At 43.2% G+C, this 24,369-nt stretch overlaps 1 protein-coding gene across 2 annotated transcripts in view; it reads left to right on the top strand.

Annotated features, from left to right (window-relative positions):
* Positions 1 to 24,369, top strand: part of SCYL3 (SCY1 like pseudokinase 3) — a 48,541-nt gene that overhangs the window by 15,438 nt on the left and 8,734 nt on the right. The window contains exons 3-10 of one of the 2 annotated variants that reach the window (XM_040263545.1): positions 231 to 416; positions 2,227 to 2,340; positions 4,436 to 4,492; positions 5,580 to 5,682; positions 6,884 to 6,995; positions 9,056 to 9,133; positions 11,351 to 11,490; positions 12,041 to 12,225. In XM_040263545.1, coding sequence (XP_040119479.1) covers positions 231 to 416; positions 2,227 to 2,340; positions 4,436 to 4,492; positions 5,580 to 5,682; positions 6,884 to 6,995; positions 9,056 to 9,133; positions 11,351 to 11,490; positions 12,041 to 12,225 — 975 coding nt within the window. Of the gene's footprint in view, positions 1 to 230; positions 417 to 1,697; positions 1,779 to 2,226; positions 2,341 to 4,435; positions 4,493 to 5,579; positions 5,683 to 6,883; positions 6,996 to 9,055; positions 9,134 to 11,350; positions 11,491 to 12,040; positions 12,226 to 24,369 lie in introns of those variants that run through there. The other variant, XM_040263547.1, reaches the window with a different exon arrangement.

Raw genomic sequence — 24,369 nt, forward strand, 5'->3', positions numbered from 1 at the left:
GTAAAGTAAACACTGTCAGAACAAGTCATGGATTTTTCTTTGCCTCCTTTGAAACTTGGGGGTTAGGTGGGGGAGGTAAGAAACTGGAGAAGACCTTGAATTTAAGTATACATTTCTGAATTGATTACAATATATTTGAGACTATAATTAATCTTGGGCTTCCCTGGTGGCTCAGACGGTAAAGCGTGGAGTCATTAACTTTACCGACTTTTCTGTTTGTATTTTTAAAGCACCTGAAGACCCTCCGTCACCCGTGCTTGCTAAGGTTTTTATCTTGCACTGTGGAAGCAGACGGCATTCATCTCGTCACTGAGCGAGTGCAGCCTCTGGAAGTGGTTTTGGAAACATTGTCTTCTGCAGAGGTCTGTGCTGGGATCTATGACATATTGCTGGCTCTTATCTTCCTTCATGACCGAGTAAGTAACCTGGACAGTCTGCCTCACAGCCTTTCATTTAGACCATGAGTGGGAGATGGAGGCTGATGTATGGGGTAGTGCTTGTGAATTTTGGCATCTATAGAAATCATAAGTTACTATTATCATCCGAAAGCTTCCTGAGGGAAAAGAGCACATGAGATGATATAGAGAAACAAGTGGTTTGTGGAGCAGGCAACAAGTTCTTTGTCCCTGGGTAGTTACTTATAGAACTTTATCTCAGTTTACTATATAGTCTGTATCTAGTTTTGGATAAGTCTTTACCTAAAAATATCTACAGCTGGTATTTGTTACTAGGATGAGATAAAAGTTTAGTAGCATTAGTGCTGGTGTGGACCATGTTTCTATTTGTTTCCAGGAATTTTTTTTTTTTTTAATGAAAGAAATGATCATTTCTTAGAAAGAGGCAGAGTTTTACACACCCTTTCCCATTCAAGTAGGTGGTGCCAAAGATAGGCAGCCCCTTAATACTATTATGGGGATAAAGTGGTATTGTTTACTTGTGGTCTGTTTCTTAACAGTATTATTGAACTACTAGTTTCTTAATGGGATTTACATTCTGAAGTATAAAGGCCTATGGCAGCCTCCCAAGATTAAGAAACACCAGTTACAGGTTAGAAGCCCTTGCATTTGACTGATCTTAATGTGTTTTTAAAACATTTTTTCTATTAATGGGAGATAGACTCTCCAAATATCACTTTGAATTTATTGTCTCTTAAAAGTATTTCTAAGATACACATAAGTAGAATTATTAATGCTGCACTGTGGTGGAATATTTTCTCTGTTGGAAAAATGTTTGAATGCGGTAAAAAGTTTGAATAGTATGAGAGTGCAGACAAGGAAACCAGTCCCTGTCCTTGAAGCCGGGGCCCTGCTTCTTGTCATAGACAACCTCAGCGATCAGTGTGTTAGGCCACAGACGCTCTTTGTGTGTCTTAAGCAAATACCTAAGTGTTTATTCGCCTTTATTTTTCTCAAGCAGAAACACACCCTAATACTATTCTAAGCTTTCCTTTAAAAATATATATACATACCTCAGAATGTTTTATATAAAAAATGTGTACCTATTGGATCTGATAGGTAGAGTATTTAAAGTGCACTTATCTACTGGAATAATTTCTGGTTTGAGAAAAACATACTTCATCCCCATTCTCGTTTTCTTCTTCCCTCATTTATTTGACTGTACTATTTTTTTACATAGTTTTAAATTTGGCTCTTCTGTGGTCTGTGGGATATTTCTGGTGGTCCTTATCATTCCATTTTCCTCTTCTTCAGGCAGAATTTTTTTAATGCCTACTGACAAGATTTCAGGTGAAGTGGATCTGGGTTCGTGATAGAATGTAGGTGAGAAAGTATTTAGAGGAGAAAATTAATACAATAACCTTATGGGAGCAAAGATAAAATTTTCCTTTAAAGGCATTTGAAGCACATGATGTAGGCTGAAAAGACTTATAAATTTACCTATAAGGACACCTGGATCTCCCACCTCGGATGGAGATGGGGATGTACAGTGTCTGTGCGGTGGCTTTTGTGTCTTTATTAACCTGCCACACTGGGCAGGGGGAGATAAGCCTTTCCATTGTGTTTTTCATTTTTTCCTAACCTCATAATGCTTAAGCTGGATCACTGAATTTGTCATTTCTTAAAGTTGTAGTTCTGTTTATTATGCCACAAGTAGAAAGACTTGCCATATATATATATTTTTTTTTTTTGGGTGATGAGTTCTTAGTTTTCTAAAACTTCCACTCAGAAAATGGGAATGGCAATCTTCTTCCTGTTATTTTTTCCCCAGGGACACCTCACACACAACAATGTCTGCATATCGTCTGTGTTTGTGAGCGAAGACGGGCACTGGAAGCTGGGAGGAATGGAGACAGTCTGCAAAGTTGCTCAGGCCACGCCAGAGGTAAGCCAGGTGCCAGGCCCTCTGTGTCACTCAGAGTCTGATAGCATTTTGGTGTGTGGTTCTCCCATAGGGACTTTGCTCCGGCAATAGTGTGAGCTGAGGTTTGGAGACTTGGCTTTTTTGTCAATACTCACATTCACGGGGTTGTCGGCTTTTACCATCCAGAGGGGCTAGGCATCATCTATTCTTTTCTCATTTTAGAGCGAAGGTATCTTGAGACTGGAAGAGGCTTGATCAATTTTCCATTAAATGCCCACCCTCTGTGCTCCTGTAGTAACCTGCACTTAGTTTTACCACTGAGTGTTTAATGTCGAATTGCCTCCATGTGTCTACCTTCTTTACCAGTGGCTGAGCTTCTTGAGGGTGATAGTGTTGTATACGTATCTTTATCCATCCACGTGGAATAGGGCCTGGCACATATTAGGCACATTAGACATGCTCATTGAGCACTTGTTTGTGTTTTCCAGAGTCATACATTACGTCCTAAGAGCTGGTGTCAGGTACTGTGCATCGTAACTCTTTGTGGGCCATGGTATTGCTGCCTGTGCTCCGTCTTATAATTTTGTCTGACAGAGGTCTACAAATTCCCCTCCGGAGTTGAGCAGTCTTACTGTTCTCTGTTTTGTTTCTTATTTCCATAATTTTGCATGTTGCCACTAGACTTAGCCTTTTAAAACACACACACACAAACACACACATCATGATTTCCTTACTGACAAGGGGACTCCCTGACTTCTGGCTCCACCTCACTCCCCCTGTTCCCTTGTATGCAGGTTTCACGGGGGCCTTGTTGCGGGTGTACCTTCAGGGGCTCTGGCTCAGCTCAAATGCTCCTTCCACCATGAAGACATTCCTCTGTTATTTCTGTACCCGTTGATCCCTTTCTTCTCAGACGTCAGCTTCCAGCTAATCAGTATAACAGCGTAATTCCCTCTGTGGGTGTATCCCATCTGTACCACAGGGTTCCAGGCCCTTCACCAGCTCCTCCCCAGCCTGCCTTCAGCTCCAGGTGCCACTCGGTTATTGAGCTCCACTCTGGTTGCATCCTGTTCCGTGCAGTCCAGCAGGGTTCTCCTCCTTCACCCGCATTTTCCCTTGTGTGCTGTTCTTTCGCCTTTCTTCCCCTGGACTCTGCAGGATGTAAGAGGAGGCTGACATCTCGCTGAAGTCTAGATCAGGTTAAATCTCCTCTTTGTGAAGCCCTCCCCGAGGTGTCCCCTGCCTAACAAGAGTAGTCCTCCTCCTGGGCTTCCCAGGTGCTCAACCAGCGCAGGTTGTCAAAGTTCTTAGTGTACATTTTAGGTCGTGAGCCGGGGACAGGGATTTCTTGCATTCAATATGTATTCCTGGTGCCCTAGATGGCGTTTGGAACATACAAGCTCTTGAGAAATGATCTTTGATGAGTCAGTAGATGAATGTTGTTCTGTGGATGCTGGCTCTATCTCTCTAGTTTATAAGGTCCTTACGTATCTCATGTGGCAACCAACTCAGACTGACTTGATTCAGAGAGCAGATTAATGATAGATTTGTCCTATGCTGGAGAAGTCTTTTATTTGTTAATATCTCCATAGGATGAGGGTCTTCCCTGGTGGCTCAGCTGGTAAAGAATCTACCTGCAATGTGGAAGAACTGGATTCGATCCCTGGGTTGGGAAGATCCCCTGGAGAAGGGAACAGCTACCCATTGCAGTATTCTGGCCTGGAGAATTCCATGGACTGTATGGTCCATGGGGTCACAACAGTTGGACATGACTGAGCGACTTTCACTTTCATGTAGGATGAGAAAGAAGTATTTCTAATTGCCTTATAAATAAATCAGATATAGAGATACGTCTGAACACCAGAGGGTGTCTGTTAAACCAGCTGAAAGGAAAAGGAAAGGGAACTGATATTTATTTTCCACTAAGTCTTGTGCCATACCAGGCACTATATCTCCATTTTTCAGTGATGAAGATTTTTAATTTATGTATTTAGCCTGTAGCATTGGTTTGAAGGTTTCATTGGTGTTGATTGCTCTTTGCTTTTGTAACTTGATGTAAGAGATTGGTTCACCAAATATATGCTTGAATTTACTTTCCTTAATTTATTTCTCTTAGTTTCTGAGGAGTATTCGGTCAGTAAGAGACCCAGCATCTATTCCTCCTGAAGAGATGGTAAGATGATACACTTCAGATGTCACGAAGACTTCTTTCTGTAACTGAGTATGAAACTTAAAAAAAAACAAAAACAATAAACCTTTCCTCTGCCCACCTTTTTGCTAAGTCATAGACACTTCCTAATTCCTCTGGCCTTGAAGGCTTCTGAGACTGATCATGTCATCACAGCAGAGAGCCTTTTTTCTTGAAATTCAACTTACGTTTTGGTCATGTAGACACCTGTGATGGTACTGAAAGATGAGAGGCACCTCGGTGTGAGCAGAGTGGGGGCACCATACCATTTCATGGTGAGCCTTTGTACCTTTGTGGAAGCCATGAGAGTTGAGGAAACAAGAGCCCAGCCCTTTCCTTTGCTTCACCCAAGCTGATCATCTGCCTATCTGCCGTTAGTTGGGATTCCAAGATGTGAGGAAGAGTGATTATTAATATTATGGTGCTGGTAAAGAAAGATAATATTTAACAATAAATTCAAAAGCACTTGTTCTTTCTAAATTTGTCCTTAACCACTATAGACTTTGATCCCAAAAGACATACTTAGTGTGCTTTGCAAGAAACACAAACTCAACAATAAACTTAAGTATAAACCTAGGACTTGAACTAACTCAGGTTTATTCAAAGCAGTGCTATGTGTATATACTAGTGTCTTTCAAACCAATGATTTGTAGGGGTCCTGACTGGCATTTTAAGGGAAAAAAAAATAAGGGAGTAAATAGAAAGTATCACCGGACATCTTGAGGAGCAAGACTAAGAACTGTTTTTTGAAACTTCTGTTTTTGTTATGTACTTACACATATATGTGCATATAATGCTGCTGGTAATTTTTTTTACTCCAGTTTGTAGTCAGAAATATTTCTGAAAGCCACAAACATATATTATGGCCTTTCCCCCCTCCTTATTTAATATTATTAATATCTTTGATAAATTCTATTCACTAATCATTTTAAGAGCTTAGAAATTTGTGTGTGATACTGCGTAGTTAACTTTGGATTCACTAAACACAAAAATGGGAGAAAGTGCTTCAGAGAAGATTAGGAATGGTTTCTGAAGCAGATCCTCTGGTTGTAATGGTCTTTACTGCTTTTAGTCTCCAGAATTCACGACTCTGCCAGCGTCCCACGGACACGCCCGGGATGCCTATTCTTTTGGGACACTGGTGGAAAGTTTGCTTACAGTCTTAAGTGAACAGGGTGAGTTGGACTTGTGCTATCTGCATCTACAGAATTAGTGGGACAGCCATCCACGGTGGATGCTGTGGCGTTTGATTGTAGTACGGAACCGTTGCTTACCAAGAAACTTTGTGCAGGGCAGATCGTCATAGCAGTGAGGGCAGAAGCTTTGGGCTTCTTCACTTTGGACAGTTAAAAGAGTTTTAAGTAGGAAGAACTTGGAACTATGGCTTTGGGTATCTTATATTATGATCTTATTGATTGGTACTGTATTTATGGTCTAAGGACCATTCCTTATCAAACCAGCCTTTAAATAAATGAATGGTGCTGTTGATGTGTATGTAATGATCTGAGGATAAGATTCAGAGTTTTTTACAATTAATTTCTAAATTAAGATGAACATTTCTTTATCTTGATTCTTTCAAAGTCCTTTTGATTTTTTGGGGGGATGGGGGGCATGATTTCATTTACTCATTACTTTTTTCTTTGGTTGGCCCTTGAAGGCCAGGCTACTGAGCACACAGTTCTCTGAGTTCTCTGGTGGCGTACTTGACAGCCCGCTTCACTCTCCTCCACCTGCTCCGGGCCTTCAGATGTCCATCCTTTACATGTACTGGGGTCTGTACACATTAAGCCCCTTTACCAGCCTGTATCTCATTTGCTGCAGCTTTGTGCAGTTCTAACGCAGTTTCTTCTGCCTGGTTCATTCCATCCTCTGAAGTTACAAGCACCATTCAGCCATCAGCTCTGAGCTGTCCCAGCCTAAACATTTGAGAATTAAGCTCTAGGACATCCTTTGTGGGTGATGAACTCACTGCTCTTCACTATTTCTAGCATGGTGGCAATTCTGTACCATCCTTGAGAGGAAATACAGTCCTTTAAATGACTTCCTGTGTTTTGAGGGTTAGGAGACTTGATTGAAAAGGCCCTCAAACCTGCCACTTACTCAGCTGCCTCCTCTAGGCCTGAGCTGAGTTAAGCTGACAGTCAGGAAAGGTGGGGGCCTCCAAGAGGAGCAGGGGGGTGCATGTGTTGGCAGGATGGTTTTCTCCACCTGCCCAGGAGTTTGACTTCAGGCAGGCAGGGAGCTGTTGAGCACCAGCCAGGGCTCTCTTTGTTCGGGCTTTTTCCAGGTTGGTTTTTGCTCCCGTCGGCCTCCAGCTGTAAAGGTCCTAACAGGAGGGAGGAGGCAGTGGGAACTAATTGTTGCTCTGAATTTCAGTTGCAGCGGATATTCTCTCCAGCTTTCAACAGACCTTGCACTCAGCCCTGCTGAGTCCCAGCCCGCAGTGCCGGCCAGCGCTCTGCAGCCTCCTGTGCCACGACTTCTTCAGGTGAGGCTCCCGGTGCGGCGCGCTGCCTGGCCCTGCTGGCCCTCCTGTGGGCCACACTCCCGCGGTGGGGTTTGGAGGACCGGGCGGTGCGGGCCCTCGTGCTGCTGCTGCTGTTGCCCCTTAGTGTTAGGGGAGAGTGAGTCATGTCCACGTGGGAAGTAGAGGGAGACGTGGTCATTGCCTCTCACGTTCCTCTCACAGATAGGAAGTTCTAGAACCCCTTCACCGTGGACACCTGGGTCTAGACATTATAGCTGGATTCCTTAGGACTTCTGTGAACATGAAGAAGCTAGGCTGTGTCCAGTGGTGTAGAGTTGGAGAACTTAATTGAGGAACTTAATGTTAACACAGCCTCTCTGTTTTGCTGACATTGTATTATTTATACGAGTTTGTTATTGTTGAATTTTACTTGTTGGTGGAGGATGGGCATGGAAATGAGCTTGGTTTTCTTCAGGCAGGCAGAAGATTGTTTTCTTTGTTTAGTAATTTGTGATGGAACAGCAAAGAAGTCAATTTAGAGGGAGGGCACAGTATAGCTGTCAATACTGTCACTGGATTCAGAGAGATTTTTGAACCTCTCCAAGGTTAGTTTTAATTATGTGTCCTTCATTTTTTAAATTTCCGTGTCTGCAGAACTTCTGCACAGGTTAACTCCTCATTCATAGCTTTTATTAGCAAAATCAAACTCATGTCAGTTGTGAAACTAAAAATCCTTATGGGTTTGCAGTCGGAAAGCCTGAGAGAAATCAGAGTGAAGGGAGAGTTGATATTATCCCTGGAGGGGCCTCTAAGATAGGATGAGGTATATCATTAAACACAGCAGAGGGGGTATTTTCCTTGTGGTCACATGGGCCTTGTTACTTATGTTCCAAAAGAGCTATTCAGACCTTTCCCATTATGAGTCCTTTAACCAAGGTATCTCCATGTGTTTTGGGGGGGGGATGTTTCAGACTGATAGACCCTCTGTGGAGAAGAATCCTTTACAGTAAATAGATTCTCTCATCACTGTGTGTGGTAGGAGTTCTTTAGTATGACTTGTGGATGAAACAAGGGAGAGGAAGGGGACATAGGTATACCTCTGGCTGATTCATGGTGATGTTTGGCAGAAGCCAACACAACATCGTAAAGCTGAATTGAATTATCCTTCAATAAAAACAGGAAAGGGAAGGCAGAACCACACACCGGCCCCCTCTTTCATAAACTGTTATATATGAGGGGATTGTTGCCCGTGGGGGGATTGTCGCCCGTGAGGGGAAAGCCCAGCCAGGGGCAGCGGGAGGAGGCAGGGCCGAAGCTCCTACTGAGGCAGCTGAGCCATCTGATTTTACTCTCTGGTCAAGGCATTTGCGCTCTTTCTGCCATGCCATAGGGAAACAGGTGCAAAGGTGAGGTGTGGAGACCCAGGAGAGGAGGTCAGCCCTGCTGGTGGGGGCTGCTGGCTGCTGCTAAAGCCTCCCTCCCAGGGGCCGCCTTTGCTTGGAGCTGAGCTGGCTTTGGGACTGTCTGCAGGCCCTGCAGGAAACCACCCACTCTTGTCACCCTCTTCCCTGCCTGGCTGGAAAAGTGACCAGACAAAACAGGCATCGTGAGAAGATCCCTGTGACTTGTACCAGAAATGCCTCTTTCTGCAACCCTCTTTAATAGTTATTACTTCCCCAGAGGAGACTTGAGAATCAGCAACTGTTCTGTAACAGTAAAAGCATTTCTCCGAGGACGTTTCATGTAACCACATCCTGTTACAACAAAATGTTTGGATGACTGTGATGATTTTATTAAAACCACAGCATTTGTTTGCGTTTGTATATGCACACATTTGTGTGGTTAAGCATGTATCCTCTTCACAGATCCCTTTGATATTCTTAAACTATTAAATTCCCTCAGGGCTTGTCCTAGAGCACTCGTCTTCTAAACTAGTCACAGCAGAGTCGTCCACGTGGTCAGGGAGATGTGTCTGTTGAGTAGTGTGACCGTGTGGTCTGCCATTATGGCTTTGATATTTAATGTGCCTTCTTTAATCTGTTGTCCTGCATGTTTTTTTTTTTTTTCTTTTTGGCATTTAGGAATGATTTTCTAGAAGTTGTAAATTTCTTGAAAAGTTTAACATTGAAGAGCGAAGAGGAAAAAACTGAATTTTTCAAGTAAGTTCAGAAAATTCAGGCCTTAAAATTTAGTAACTTGGATTAAGTCCATGTAATCACTTCAGGGGTCCTAGAGAAGATGAGTCAGTCATTGGGTTTCTTAGACAGAGTTCAGTGGCATTTCCTCTATGTCAGGCTCTCTGCTAGACCCTGGGAAGTATAGTTGTGGTGAAGGAAACAGATACAGACTGATAATCCGTAGACAGTAGTGGAGCTTGAGGGGGCTGTCCTGAGAACACAGAGGACGGGGCAAGGAGGAGGAGGTTAGAGAAAAGCTATCCTAGAGAGGCGGTGTGAACCAGTGAGACGCAGCAGGTCCTGTGTGTGGAGGGACGACCACTTGAGTCCTGCTGGAGGGGGTAGGGCAGGCACGCTCGGATGTGGCCGAGAGGAGCATTGACGCTATTGGTAAGCAGTGGGCTTCAGGCCTTGAAACTGTCAAAGGAGTGAAAACAGGCTGTGAGACAGATGCCTCTCACCTTGGGTGGATTACTCTGTTTTCTACGGAGGGGGCACAGCTTTACTTCATGTAAGATTTGGGTTGTTGGCAGACCATGGCAGGCCAGCAATAGATGGGAGGCCTCAGGTAAGGGCAGTGATGGTAGAGTGAAGACACAGATAAAAAATATTAAAACATAAAAACTGGCAAGCCTTAGTGATGATCACTAAACGAGCTGGAAAATACTGGAGGGAAGACGTAGGATCTGGTATCCGTGTTGGTTGGAAGTGGCTGTGGGCCTCCAGGTAGAGGTGGACATGGGCCTTTGGGCAGATGGGTCTGCATCTCAGGAGAGGAGTCTGATGAGGATGAGCTGGAGGTGAATATTAAGGTTCATTAGCCTGTAGTCACTGGCATTTTCCCAGAGAAAGTGGGTAGCATGAAAAGGACTTGGGGCACCCAGCTTGTCAGGGGGCTGGTGGGGAGGGAGTGGCTGACAAGTGAGGCTGAAGCAGTGGTTAGGGGAGATTCAGAAACAGGAGGGCTGGTATTCCCAACGGTAGAGAATTTCAGAAAGATAGCAGTGACTTTGCCATCAAGAGAGCTTTTGTAACTTTGTCTTAGAAAAAGCCATTTGAGCAGAGAGAATTAAACTGCTATGAATTGAAACGTGAGCAGAAGGTGAGAACGTGGCCTTTGGGTAAAACCTCCTGAAAAGCTTGGAGGAGAGGAACATGGGGCTGCTACTGAATTGCTAAGGGAGCCAAGTAAGGCGGTTTTTAAGGCTGGAAAAGATGGGAGCATGTCTTTGGACTCACAGAATGGAGCTGGAGGGAGTGAGGGAGGAACTGAAGCCCCCCTCATGCTGGGGGGCTGTTGGCCTGTGGCCCTAGGGTAGAAGGGAATGTTGGAGCGATGGCCCTGTGGCGATGGCCTTAAATAAGAGGAATCCCTCACATCCTTGGTACCTGGAAAAGAGGTGGGAATTATTCTGGCCGTGGACCTGTTGGTGGATAGTGGCTGAGGGGCTTGAAGGAGGTAATGCTTGGTATGGTCCATTTCCCCATTAGGTAGGAGGCAAGGTACTTGCTCAGGGTGATTGTATGGTGGCATCTTATTAGTGTTAATACCTGATGTCTGTGTCTTTCTTAACAAAGTGCTTGTACTTAGCTTCTTCTAACAAAAGCCAGTGTTTTGTTTACCATAGACACTTTAAGTAATGTAATATCCTATGTGTTTTAAAATGGGCTTCCCTGGTGGCTCAGACAGTAAAGAATCTGCCTGCAATGCTGGAGATCCAGGTTCAATCCCTGGGTCGGGAAGATCCCCTGGAGAAGGAAATGGCAACCCACTTCAGTATTCTTGCCTGGAGAATTCCATGAACTGAGGAGCCTGGTGGGCTGCAGTCCATGGGGGTCACAAAGAGTCGGACGTGACTGAGTGACTAAGTACACGTGTGTTTTAAATTTGAGAAAGTACCTTTTATTGACTAAAAAGACTCTGGGTTTTTAGAGGGGAAAGAGGACACTCTTGCTATTATTAATGAGGGGCAATTTGTTAAAAAAATTTCCTAGCTTGGATCGGAGGTTGTATATGTACTGACTAGCTGGTGTTGTCTCACACCTTCTGTGTTTTTCTTAAATATCTGGGGACCCCCCTGTTCAGTTTCCCTAGCCACATTTCAGATGCATCACTTCGATGATGTGGGCTCAGGCTGCATGTGTCTCAACTGCAAGTAAGCTGCTGCAGTGTCCCAGGCTTTCCTTCTTTGCCCCCAGATTCCTGCTGGACAGAGTCAGCTGCCTGTCAGAGGAATTAATAGCCTCACGGTTGGTGCCTCTTCTGCTTAACCAGCTGGTGTTTGCAGAGCCAGTAGCTGTTAAGAGTTTTCTTCCTTACCTCCTCGGCCCTAAAAAAGGTGAATTTTTTTTCCAAAGTATTCTTGGTAATTACGGAGTTTGGGAATTATTTGTCCCTATTTAAACAGTGCACGGTTACTGTGTGGTGATCTGAATGACCTGGGGAGCTTTTTCTAAATTTGCCTGTGCCTGGCCCCCGAGGTCTGGGACAGAAGGAAGACAGGTGAATACATATTTTCAAAGGTCCCCAAATAGTTCTGATGCCTGTCTCTGTTGAAGGACCTTCCTTAACTGCTCTGAAGAGAGGACCAGCTCCTGTTGTAGCATTTAACACTTCCTGGCTTTGCAGGAACAACTGCAACAGTAATATCTTTGCAGTACATTAAGTATAAGAGTGTATCAGAAACGCTCCTACAAGGTGGAGTGTACTTAAGACAGTTAAGCCTTGAGTAATATGGGGTCAAAGAAGCGCTTGCCTTTGATTTGGGACATAAGAATTTTGAAGAGTACTTAGGATTGTGTGTGAAGTTCCGGGCTCAGTTTATGCACTAGGCTTCATGCTCCTTTCACTGAAGTGATGCTTTTTTTCCCCGTCTGATCTGGGGGAAGACAACACGCAGGGAGAAGCCCCCCGCCTCCTCTCACCAGCGCTGTTCCAGGCACGGGTGATCCCTGTGCTGCTGCGGCTCTTCGAGGTGCACGAGGAGCATGTGCGCGTGGTGCTGCTGTCCCACCTGGAGGCCTACGTGGAGCACTTCACGCAGGAGCAGCTGAAGAAGGTCATCCTGCCCCAGGTAGGGGTGCTTGGGTCAGCGGCGGGCGCCCCCTGAGTCACCCGGGGAGTGGGCTGGAAGGAAAAGGGGGCTTGGGGGCATTTGGATAACAGCTGAGAAGGCCTGAGACAGCCTTTCAGTGTGGAAGCCTCCTGGAACCCGAAGGGTGGACACGAAAACTGCACTTCCAGGCCAGTCACCCAGGCGAAGCAGTTAAACCAGCATAGTCAGTCTTCGCTTCTTTATAACCGGAAACCTGTAATTCTGCTTGCTAATTCTTTGGAGGAAAACTAACAAGATTCGTTTGTGGGATGCTTTGTGAAGAGGAACTGCACGTGTCATAATTAACTTACTGTAAAATAATTAGACTGTAGCTGAGAGGAAAGGAGATGGTTCCTGTCAGTGGCTTTTAGCCCACTGATCCACCACCAGGGCTCCTGCTACCTTTGCCCACTCTGGGCCTCTGGGTTTGTATTGGTTTCCTGTGACTGATGGAACAAATTACCACAAACTGCGTGGCTTAAACAATAGAAATCTATTCTCTTATGATTCTGGAGGCCAGAAATCTGCAGTCAGGGTGTCCGCCAGGCCCCCTCTGAAGGTGCTGGGGGAGAGTCCTTCCGTTCCTCCTCCCAGCTTCTGGTAGCCCTTTGGCGTTTCTTGGCTTCTTGCTGTGTTGCTTCAGTTTCTGCTTTTGTTGGCACATGGCCTTTTTATAAGGACACTGGTCATTGGATTTAAGGTCCACTGTAACCCAGTATGACCTCATTTAAGGTCACATTCTGGGTGGGCATGAATTTTGGGGAGACACTGTTCAACTCAGTATGAGATTTGGAAAGATTTTGTCTGTTTTGCTATGAGATTAATTTATTTAAAGATGATAAGGCCTGGTTTTAGGCCAGTTTTTATGCCTAAGTACTGGGGCCATAGAGGTGTGTAACATACTCCCTGCTTTCAAGAAGTGAGAAGATGGGAGATAATGAATATTTGTTATCTGTGTAGCAAACTGCCCCAAAACTACTTAGTATATTAAAGCAACAGTCATTTTATTTATTTACCTTTTGATTTATTTGGCTGCGTTGGGTCTCAGTTGCAGCATCAGGGCTCTGTAGCTGTGGTGCACACCCCATGGCATGTGGGATCTTAGTTCTCTAACCAGAGATCAAACCTGTATCCCCCACCTTGCAAAGTGGATTCTTAATCACTGGATCACTTAATCACTGGATCACCGGGGAAGTCCCACGACACTTTATTAATTCTCATAATTCTTTGGATTGCTTGAGCTCAGCTTGTGGGTTCTGTTGTTCCACAGGATGTCAGTGAAGGCAGCAGTCATCTGGGGCCCCAGGACACATCCACACAGCTCCTTGGCACCTCAGAGGGGAGGGTGGAAAAGCCAGGCTTCTCTGGGGTTCTCTCTCCACAAAGTCTCTGGACATCTCAGGGCCCTTGTTCCCCCATGTGACATCTCCACATGATTTCCCTAGCAAGGTCAGTGGACTTCTTACATGGCTGCCCAAGGTGACCACAAGAGCCCAAGCAGCCTTCCTAAGGCATAGATTGGGAACTGACCACATCACTTCAGTCACATTCTCTTGATTGAAGTGAGTCACAGAAGTCAGGCCAGGTTCACTGTGGGGTGGGTTTATACAAGGCCATGGGTACTGGGGGTGTGGTTCACTGGGGGCTGGCTTTACAGCCTCGTTACTCTAGCATAGCACTTTGTGTTTACATCTGTGGCAGTAGTTGTCACTCTACCTGTAGTTGTTTTGCGTCTGAGAATGTAGAAGGGGAACTAAGCACTCTAACTCTGAAACAGAGGTCCCGTCATAGGTCCTGAGCTGAGATCAGTATTAGGTTTTTGAAAAAGTAATAGTAATTTCAGACTCTGAATTTTAAATCATTATAACTAACCTCAAACACATCTATATTAATAAAAAAACAGGAACCATTACAGTCAACACATTTTTGCCAGTAAGAAATAAGTTTGTTAATTCCTGTAGCAAAAAAATCTGTGCTTCAGGATTCAACGAATGCTTGGAAAGCGATTTTTGTGTCCTGATGGTTGGGGAAACATTTTCTGTGCAAAAAAAGCACCGAGGTGCTTGAAGAAGTGGTAGTCGGTTGGTGAGAGGTCAGGTGAGGCAAAACTTTGTGGCCCAATTCATTCAGCTTTTGAAGCGTTGATTGTGTGCTGTGTGGTTGAGCGTTGTTGCAGAGAATTGGGCCCAGTCTGTTGACCAGTGCCAGCTGCAGGTGTTGAAGTTTTCATTGCATCTCATCAGTTTGCTGAGCGTACTTCTCAGATATAATGATTTTGCTGGGATTCAGAAAGCTGTAGTGGGTCAGACTAGCAGCAGACCACCGAACAGTAACCATGACCCCTTTCTGGTGTAAGTTTGACTTTGGGAAGTGTTTTGGCACTTCTACTCAGTCCAGCCACTGAGCTGGTCTTCGCTGGTTGTCATATAAAATCCACTTTATGTTGCACATCACAGTCCAATTGAGAAATGAGTCATTGTTGTTGGATAGGATAAGAGAAGACGACACTTCAAAATGACAATTTTTTTGATTTTCGGTCAGCTCATGAGGCACCCACTTATCAAGCTCTTTCACCTTTCCAATTTGCTTCAAATGCTGAAGGACTGTAGAATGACTGACATTGAGTTCTTGGGCAACTTCTTGTGTAGTTGTAAGAGGATTAGTCAGTGGTGTTCTCAGTTCATTGTTGTCAGCTTCCTATAGCTGGCCACCATGCTCCTCATCGTCAAGACTCGTCTCCTGTGCAGAACTTCTTGAACCACCACTGCACTGGACATTCGTTAGCAGTTCCTGGGCCAAATGCATTTGTTGATGTTGTGAGTTGTCTCTTGCTTCTTGACCCATTTTGAACTTGAATAAGAAAATCGCTCAAATTTGCTTTTGTGTCTAACATCATTTCCATAGTCTAAAATACATATAAACAACAAGCAATAATAATTAGCAAAAAACATAAAGCAGTAAATGTGCATCAAAATGATGTGTGACATAACCACATTTAAGAATATATTCCAGTATCAAATGGAACAGTTCAACAGTGCAAACCAGTGAGTACTTCTGCAACAACCTATTAACAAGTAGATATTCAGCACATGAAAAGCAATGAAAACTCTCGGTGGAGATACTTCCCCTTCAGAGGAATAACTTAGCTGATTTCTGATGTTCACTTGGGTGGCAGTGTGGAAGATGGACTATAGCAAGGAGGTTCAGTGAGGACAGTATAGAATAGTCCTGCTAAGAGATGGCGAGGACTGGGGGAACGTGGTGGCGGTGGTGAAGGGTAGAAGGGGGAGGACTCCGTTTTCCACTAGATGGGAGAGTTTAGAGGATGACTGTTGGGTTTCTGGCTTGGGTGGTTTCTTACGATTACCATAATGAGCTGACGGAATTCTAACCACGATTTAGTTTACTGGTACAGCTGTGTTTTGAGACAGTGCCTGGTTTGTTAGCACTGGAACTGACACTTCTTTATTGAGTCCTGTTGGAAACCTTTATCTTAGGTAAATGAGGAAACTGGACCAGAAAAATGAAACTATTACTTGGCTAAGTCATATTGCGAATTCCCAGCAAAGATTGGACCAGAACCCAGGATTCCTGAACCCATGATGCCCCCTCCACCAGGCAGTCCGGTCATCCTGGCCTTGTGTCTGACTGGTGCAGACGCTTTGCCTCTGTCTTTCTTCTATACATGTTTGCCAATTCAGAGCAAAACCTCTCCTGATAGCTCCTTGTGAATGTCTTAATCAAGGTTCTTCTGGTTGCAAGTAACTGAAACCCACTTAAATGGGCTAAAGCCCAAAAGAGAGACTTTAATCAAAGGATGTCAGTCTACCTAAGAGGGAAATCAAGAGCAGCTGGGACTCAGCCATATGGTCTTCATTCCTTTCCTTTCTCTTTACATCCACTCACGTTTGACTTTTGAAGACCAGCTTTTGTTATTTGGTATACACATGGCCAGGCGTAGTTGACCATAGTAGACGTGGCAAGAATACATGGGAGAACTGTACAAAAAAGATGCTCATGACCCAGATAATCATGATGACGTGATCACTAATCTAGAGCCAGATATCTTGGAATGTGAAGTCAAGTGGGCCTTAGAAAACATCACTACGAACAAAGCTAGTGGAGGTGATGGAATTCCAGTTGAGCTGTTTCAAATCTTGAAAGATGATGCTGTGAAAGTGCTGCACTCAATATGCCAGCAAATTTGGAAAACTCAGCAGTGGCCACAGGACTGGAAAAGGTCAGTTTTCATGCCAATCCCAAAGAAAGGCAATGCCAAAGAATGCTCAAACTACCGCACAATTGCACTCATCTCACATGCTAGTAAAGCAATGCTCAAAATTCTCCAAGCCAGGCTTCAGCAATATGTGAACCGTGAACTCCCTGATGTTCAAGCTGGTTTTAGAAAAGGCAGAGGAACCAGAGATCAAATTGCCAACATCCACTGGATCATGGAAAAAGCAAGAGACTTCCAGAAACACATCTATTTCTGCTTTATTGACTACGCCAAAGCCTTTGACTGTGTGGATCACAATAAACTGTGGAAAATTCTCAAAGAGATGGGAATACCAGACCACCTGACCTGCCTCTTGAGAAACTTATATGTAGGTCAGGAAGCAACATTTAGAACTGGACATGGAACAACAGACTGGTTCCAAATAGGAAAAGGAGTACGTCAAGGCTGTATATTGTCACCCTGCTTATTTAACCTATATGCAGAGTACATCATGAGAAATGCTGGACTGGAAGAAGCATAAGCTGGAATCAAGATTGCCGGGAGAAATATCAATAACCTCAGATATGCAGATGATGCCACTCTTATGGCAGAAAGTGAAGAGGAGCTAAAAAGCCTCTTGATGAAAGTGAAAGAGTGAAAAAGTTGGCTTAAAGCTCAACATTCAGAAAACGAAGATCATGGCATCTGGTCCCATCACTTCATGGGAAATAGATGGGGAAACAGTGGAAACAGTGTCAGACTTTATTTTTTTGGGCTCCAAAATCACTGCAGATGGTGAGTGCAGCCATGAAATTAAAAGACTCTTACTCTTTGGAAGAAAAGTTATGACCAACCTAGATAGCATATTCAAAAGCAGAGACATTACTTTGCCGACTAAGGTCCATCTAGTCAAGGCTATGGTTTTTCCTGTGGTCATGTATGGATGTGAGAGATGGACTGTGAGGAAGGCTGAGCGCCGAAGAATTGATGCTTTTGAACTGTGGTGTTGGAGAAGACTCTTGAGAGTCCCTTGGACTGCAAGGAGATCCAACCAGTCCATTCTGAAGGCGATCAGCCCTGGGTGTTCTTTGGAGGGAATGATGCTAAAGCTGAAGCTCCAGTACTTTGGCCACCTCATGCGAAGAGTTGACTCATTGGAAAAGACTGATGCTGGGAGGCATTGGGGGCAGGAGGAGAAGGGGACGACCGAGGATGAGATGGCCGGATGGCATCACGGACTTGATGGACATGGGTCTAAGTGAACTCCGGGAGATGGTGATGGACAGGGAGGCCTGGCGTGCTGCGATTCATGTGGTCGCAAAGAGTCAGACACGACTGAGCGACTGAACTGAACTGAACTGAAGCGTAGTTGCCCCATAGTTTCCAAGTTTACTGTCCTTCCTTTAAGCAAACCAGAGATAACCAGTTTCTCTAAATTCCAGTTTTTATTACTGGGAAAGAGATCATAATTGGCTCAGTTAGGGACAGGTGTTATAGGCATCAGATATCAAAAAAGTTTTCATAGTCCTGTTCTTGTGTGTTAAGCTACAAGGTGAAGGACACAGCTCTTAGTGACCTAGATGAGTGTTTCAAGTGTGCTCTGCAGAACATTGCCTGTCCATGAACTGTTTGTTATGGTTCTGCTACATTGAGCTGAGTACAGATATGGAAAATTAACATTTAAAATCTTTTTTTTTTAATTGAGGTATATTATGGGCATGTAGTTTCAGGTATACAGGAGAATGATTTGATGTGTATATATTGCAGATGATCACAATAAGCTTAGTTACCATGTGTCACCATACAGTTATGAAATTTCTCATGATGAAACTTTAAAAAATATTCTTTGTGACTTTGAAATATGCAATACAGTATTATAAGCTATAGTCACTATGCTGTACATTATATCTGCAAGACCTTTTTATTTTATAATGTGGTATATGCCTCTTGACCCATTTTATTTCCTCTCTACCTCCTCACTTCCGCCTGGCAGCCACTAATCTGTTCTCTGTATCTGTGTTCTTGTTTTTTTCTGTTTGTCCTCTACCCCACCTCCCCCACCACACACACACATATAAGTGAGCGTTTGTCTTTCTGTGTCTGATTTATTTCCCTTAGCAGAGCATAGTGCCCTCCAGGTCTGTCCATGTTGTTGCAAATAGCAAGATTTTATGCTTTTTTATGGCTGAATAATCTTCCTATGTGCATACTGCATTTTCTTTATCCATTCATCAAGAGATACTTTGATGTAAATAATCCTGCAGTGAATATGGGAGTGCACATGCCTTTTTGAGTTAGTAAGGTTTTCCTCAAATAAACACCCAGAAGTGGAGTCACTGGATGGTATGGTCATCCCATTTTTAATTTCCTGATGAACATCTATACTGTTTTCCATAGTGGCTGTACCCATTATGGAAATTCCCACCAGCAGCACACAAGGGTCCCCTTTGCTCCACATCCTCACCATCCCTTGACTCTTGTCTTCTTGATAAGAGCCATTCTAACGGGTATGCAGTGCTATCTCCTTGTGGGTTTGTTTCCCTGATGTTTAGTGATCTTGAGCATCTTTTCGTGTAACTCATGACCATCTTTATGTCATCTTTGGGAAAACATCTCTTCATATCTTCAACTTAGTTTTTAGTCAAATTGTCTTTCCCTTTGAGCTGTATGAGCTTTTTGTATACTTTGAACTTTAGCCCCTTATTAGATATATTATTTGCACATAGTTTCTCCCATTCAGCAGATTACCTTTTTACTTTCTGATGGTTTTCTTTGCCTTGCAGAAGCTATTTAGTTTGATGTAATCCCATTTCTTAGTTTTGGATTTTGTAACCTTTGCTTTTGGTGTCAGATTCAAAAATTCATCACCAAGGCTGTTGTCAAAAAGCTTACTGCCTGTGTTTTTTTCTAGAAGTTCTGTCATTTCAGGTCTTATGTTTACATCCTTAATCCGTTTTAAGTTAATGTGTTATAAGACAGTTGTCCAGTTTTCTCAACACATTATTGAATAGACTGTCCTTTCTGCATTGTGTATTCTTGGCTATTTCTGTCATAAATTAATTGACCATATATGTATAGGTTTGTTTCTAGGCTATTTTGTTCCATTGACCTATGTGTCTGTTTTATGCCAATACTATACTATTTTACTGTAGCTTTGTAATATGCTTTGAAATCAAGGAGTGTGAGGCTTCCAGCTTTGTTCTTCTTTCTGAAGGTTGCTTTGGCTATTCGGAGTCTTTTGTGGTTTCATACAAATTTTAGGATTGTTTATGGGACATAGATGGGGAAACAGTGGAAACAGTGTCAGACTTTACTTTTTGGGCTCCAAAATCACTGCAGATGTTGACTGCAGCCATGAAATTAAAAGACACTTACTCCTTGGAAGAAAAGCTATGACCAACCTAGACAGCATATTAAAAAGCAGAGACGTTACTTTGCCGACTAAGGTCCGTCTAGTCAAGGCTATGGTTTTTCCAGTAGTCATGTATGGATGTGAGAGTTGGACTGTGAAGAAGGCTGAGCGCCGAAGAATTGATGCTTTTGAACTGTGGTGCTGGAGAGGACTCTTGAGAGTCTCTTGGACTGCAAGGAGATCCAACCAGTCCATTCTGAAAGAGATCAACCTTGGGATTTCTTTGGAAGGACTGATGCTGAAGCTGAAACTCCAGTACTTTGGCCACCTCATGCGAAGAGTTGACTCATTGGAAAAGACTGATGCTGGGAGGGATTGGGGGCAGGAGGTGAAGGGGACGACAGAGCATGAGATGGCTGGATGGCATCACTGATTCGACCGACGTGAGTCTGAGTGAACTCCGGAAGATGGTGATAGACAGGGAGGCCTGGTGTGCTGCGATTCATGGGGTCGCAAAGAGTCGGACACGACTGAGCAACTGAACTGATTCTAGTTCTGTGAATAATGTCATTGGAATTTTGATAGGGATTGCATTGGGTCTGTAGATTGCTTAGGGAACTATGGGCAGGTTATTAACAATATTAATTCTTCCAATCCATGACACAGAATATCTTTCCATTTATTTATGTCTTCTTCAGTTTCTTTCATCAGTGTCCTGTAGTTTTCAGTGTAGAGGTCTTCCACTTCCTTGGGTAAATTTATTTCTATGTATTTTATTCTTTGATGCAATTATAAATGGGGTTAATTTTTCTTTTTCTGACAATCCATTATTAGTGTATAGAAATGCTACAAATTTCTGTATATTGTGTATAGTTTTACAGTACTTCTTATTTTCTGATTTAAATGTCTTTGCCCTCCCTCCCCCCTCCTTGCTTAATTGCTATGGCTAGGGTTTCCAACACTGTGTTGGCAACAGTGGGCATCCTTGGCTTGTTTCTCATCTCAGAGGGAAAGCTTTTGGCTTTTTGATGTAATGTTAAGTGTAGGCTTGTTGTATATGGCCTTTATTATATTGAGGTATGTTTCTTCTGTATCCAGTTTGTTGAGAGTTTTTATCATAAATAGATGTTGAATTTTGTCAGATACTTTTTCTGTGTTCATTGAGATGATCATATGATTTTTATCCTTCGTTTTGTTAATGTAGTGTATTACATTGATTTGTGGATGTTCCACCATCCTGGCATCACTAGAAAAAAATTCCACTTGATCATGGTATATGATCCTTTTAATATATTGTTGAATTTGTTTTCTAATTTTGTTGACAATTTTGGCATCTTACATTCATCAGGAATTCAGTGCAGTTCAGTCGCTCTGTCATGTCCGACTCTTTGTGACCCCATGGATTGCAGCACGCCAGGCTTCCCTTCCTATCACCAACTCCTAGAGCTTGCTCAAACTCATGTCCATCAAGTTGGTGATGCCATCCAGCTATCTCATCCTCTGTCTTCCCCTTCTCCCACCTTCAATCTTTCTTAGCATCAGTCCTTCCAGTTAATATTCAGGACTGATTTCCCTTATGGACTGGTTGGATCTCCTTGCAGTCCAAGGGACTCTCAAGAGTCTTCTCTAACACCACAGTTCAAAAGCATCAATTCTTTGGTGCTCAGCTTTCTTTATAGTCCAACACTCACATCCATACATGACCACTGGAAAAACCATAGCTTTGACTAGACAGACCTTTGTTGGTAAAGTAATGTCTCTGCTTTTTAATATGCTGTCTAGGTTGGTCATAGCTTTTTTCCAAGGAGCAAGCATCTTTTAATTTCATGGCTGTAGTCACCATCTGCAGTGATTCTGGAGCCCCAAAAAATAAAGTCTGTCACTGTTTCCATTGTTTGCCCATCTATTTGCCATGAAGTGATGGGACTGGATGCCATGAAATTAGTTTTCTGAATGTTGAGTTTTAAGCCAACTTTTTCACTCTCCTCTTTGACTTTCAAGAGGTTCTTTAGTTCTTCACTTTCTGCCATAAGGGTGGTGTCATCTGCATATTTGAGGTTATTGATATTTCTCCCAGCAATCTTAATTCCATCTTGTGCTTCATCCAGCCCAGCATTTCACATGAAGTACTCTGTATATAAGTTAAATAAGCAGGGTGACTATACACAACCTTGACTGTAGTCCTTTTCCTATTTGGAACCAGTCTGTTGTTTCATGTGCAGTTCTAAATGTTGCTTCCAGACCTGCATACAGATTTCTCAAGAGGCAGGTCAGGTGGTTTGGTATTCCCAATTCTTGAAGAATTTTCCACAGTTTGTTGTGATCCATGTAGTCAAAGGCTTTGGCGTGGTCAATAGAGCAGAAATAGATGTTTTTCTGGAACTCTTGCTTTTTCTATCATCCAACAGATGTTGGCAATTTGATCTCTGGTTCCTCTGCCTTTTCTAAATCCAGCTTGAACATCTGAAAGTTCACAGTTCACGTACTGTCAAAGCCTGGTTTGGAGAATTTTAAGCATTACTTTGCTAGTGTGTGAGATGAGTGCAATTGTGCAGTAGTTTGAGCATTCTTTGGCATTGCCTTTCTTTGGGATTGGCATGAAAACTGACCTTTTCCAGTCCTATGGCCACTGCTGAGTTTTCCAAATTTGCTGGCATATTGAGTGCAGCACTTTCACAGAATCATCTTTTAGGATTTGAAATAGCTCAACTGGAATTCCATCACCTCCACTAGTTTTGTTCATAGTGATGCTTCCTAAGGCCTACTTGACTTCACATTCCAGGATGTCTGGGTCTAGGTGAGTGATCACACCATCGTGGTTATTTGGGTCACAAAGATCTATTTTGTATGGTTCTTCTGTGTATTCTTGCCACCTCTTCTTAATATCTTCAGCTTCTATTAGGTCCATAACTTTCAGTCCTTTATTGTGCCCATCTTTGCATGAAATGTTCCCTTGAAGGGAACATTTTCTTGAAGGGATTTTGGCCTGTAAATTTTTTGTGGTGTCCTTCTCTGGTTTTGTGTCAGGGTGATGTCAACCTTTTAAAAGGAGTTTTAAAGAAGAAGAAGAAGTTTCCCTACTCTTCTGTTTTTTGGAAGAATCTGAGGAGTTGGTATTCATTCTTCAGATGTTTGGTAGAATTCACCAGAGCAGCTATCTGTCCTAGACTTCTGTTTGTTGGTAGGTTTTTGGTTACTGATTCAGTCTCCTTACCTGACTGTCCAGATTTTCTACTTTTTTATGACTCAGTCTTGATAGGTTGTATGTTTCTAGGACTTTATCCATTTCTTCTAGTTTGTCAAATTTATTGGTACATTAATTGTTCATAGTGGGGCTTCCCAGGTGGCCATCTCAGTGGTAGGTAATCTGCCTGACAATGTACAAGACGTGGGTTTGATCCCTAGATTTGGAAGATCCCCTGGAGAAGGAAATGGCAACCCACTTCAGTATTCTTGCCTGGGAAATCCCATGGCCAGTAGAGCCTGGTGGGTTACAGTTCATGGGGTTTCAAAAGAACTGGACACGACTTAGGGACTCCACCATGGTTGTTCATAGTAATCTCTTATGACCCTTTGTGTGGTACCAGTTGTAACGTCTCTGATTTACAATTTTGAGTCCTCTTTCAGTGAGTCTTGCTAAAGATTTGTCAATTTTATCTTTTGAATAAATCAGCTCTTCAGTTCAGTAGCTCAGTTGTGTCCAACTCTTTGCGACCCCATGAACTGCAGCACGCCAGGCCTCCCTGACCATCACCAACTCCCAGAGTCCACCCAAACCCATGTCCATTGAGTCGGTGATGCCATCCAACCATCTCATCCCCTGTTGTCCTCTTCTCCTCCCACCTTCAATCTTTCCCAGTATCAAGGATTTTGCAAATGAGTCAGCTTTTCGCATCAGGTGGCCAAAGTATTGGAGTTTCAGTTTCCACATCAGTCCTTCCAATGAACACCCATGACTGATGTACTTTAGGATGGACTCGTTGGGTCTCCTTGCAGCCCAAGGGACTCTCAAGAGTCTTCTCCAACATCACAGTTAAAAAGCATCAATTCTTCAGTGCTCAGCTTCTTCACAGTCCAACTCTCACATCCATATATGACCACTGGAATCAGCTCTTAGTTTCACTGAATTTCTGTTTTCTTTATCGCATTTATTTCTGCTGTTATTTTCTTCCTTTTACTGACTTTGAGGTTTCTTTTTCTAGCATCTTGAGATCTAGAATTACTTGCGTGGGATTTTTATTTCTTCAGGTAGGCATTTATTAGTATGAACATTCCTCTTAGAACTGCTTTTGCTGCATCCCATTGATGCATGCATCGATGGGTTGTTTTTTTTCCATTTTCATTTGTCTCAAGATATTTTTGATTTCTCCTTTGACTCATTGGTTGTTCAGTAGCATACTATTTAATCTCCCCATTTTTGAATTTTCCACTTTTCTTCTTATAATTGATTTCTAATTTCATACTCTTAGGGTCAGAAAAGATACTTGATTGATTTCAGTCTTCTTCGATTTATCAAGATTTGTTTTGTCACGTGACCTATGAACCATCTTGGAGA

This window comes from Oryx dammah, unplaced genomic scaffold, assembly GCF_014754425.2.
Source record: "Oryx dammah isolate SB20612 unplaced genomic scaffold, SCBI_Odam_1.1 HiC_scaffold_21, whole genome shotgun sequence".
Taxonomy (NCBI): Eukaryota; Metazoa; Chordata; class Mammalia; order Artiodactyla; family Bovidae; genus Oryx; species Oryx dammah.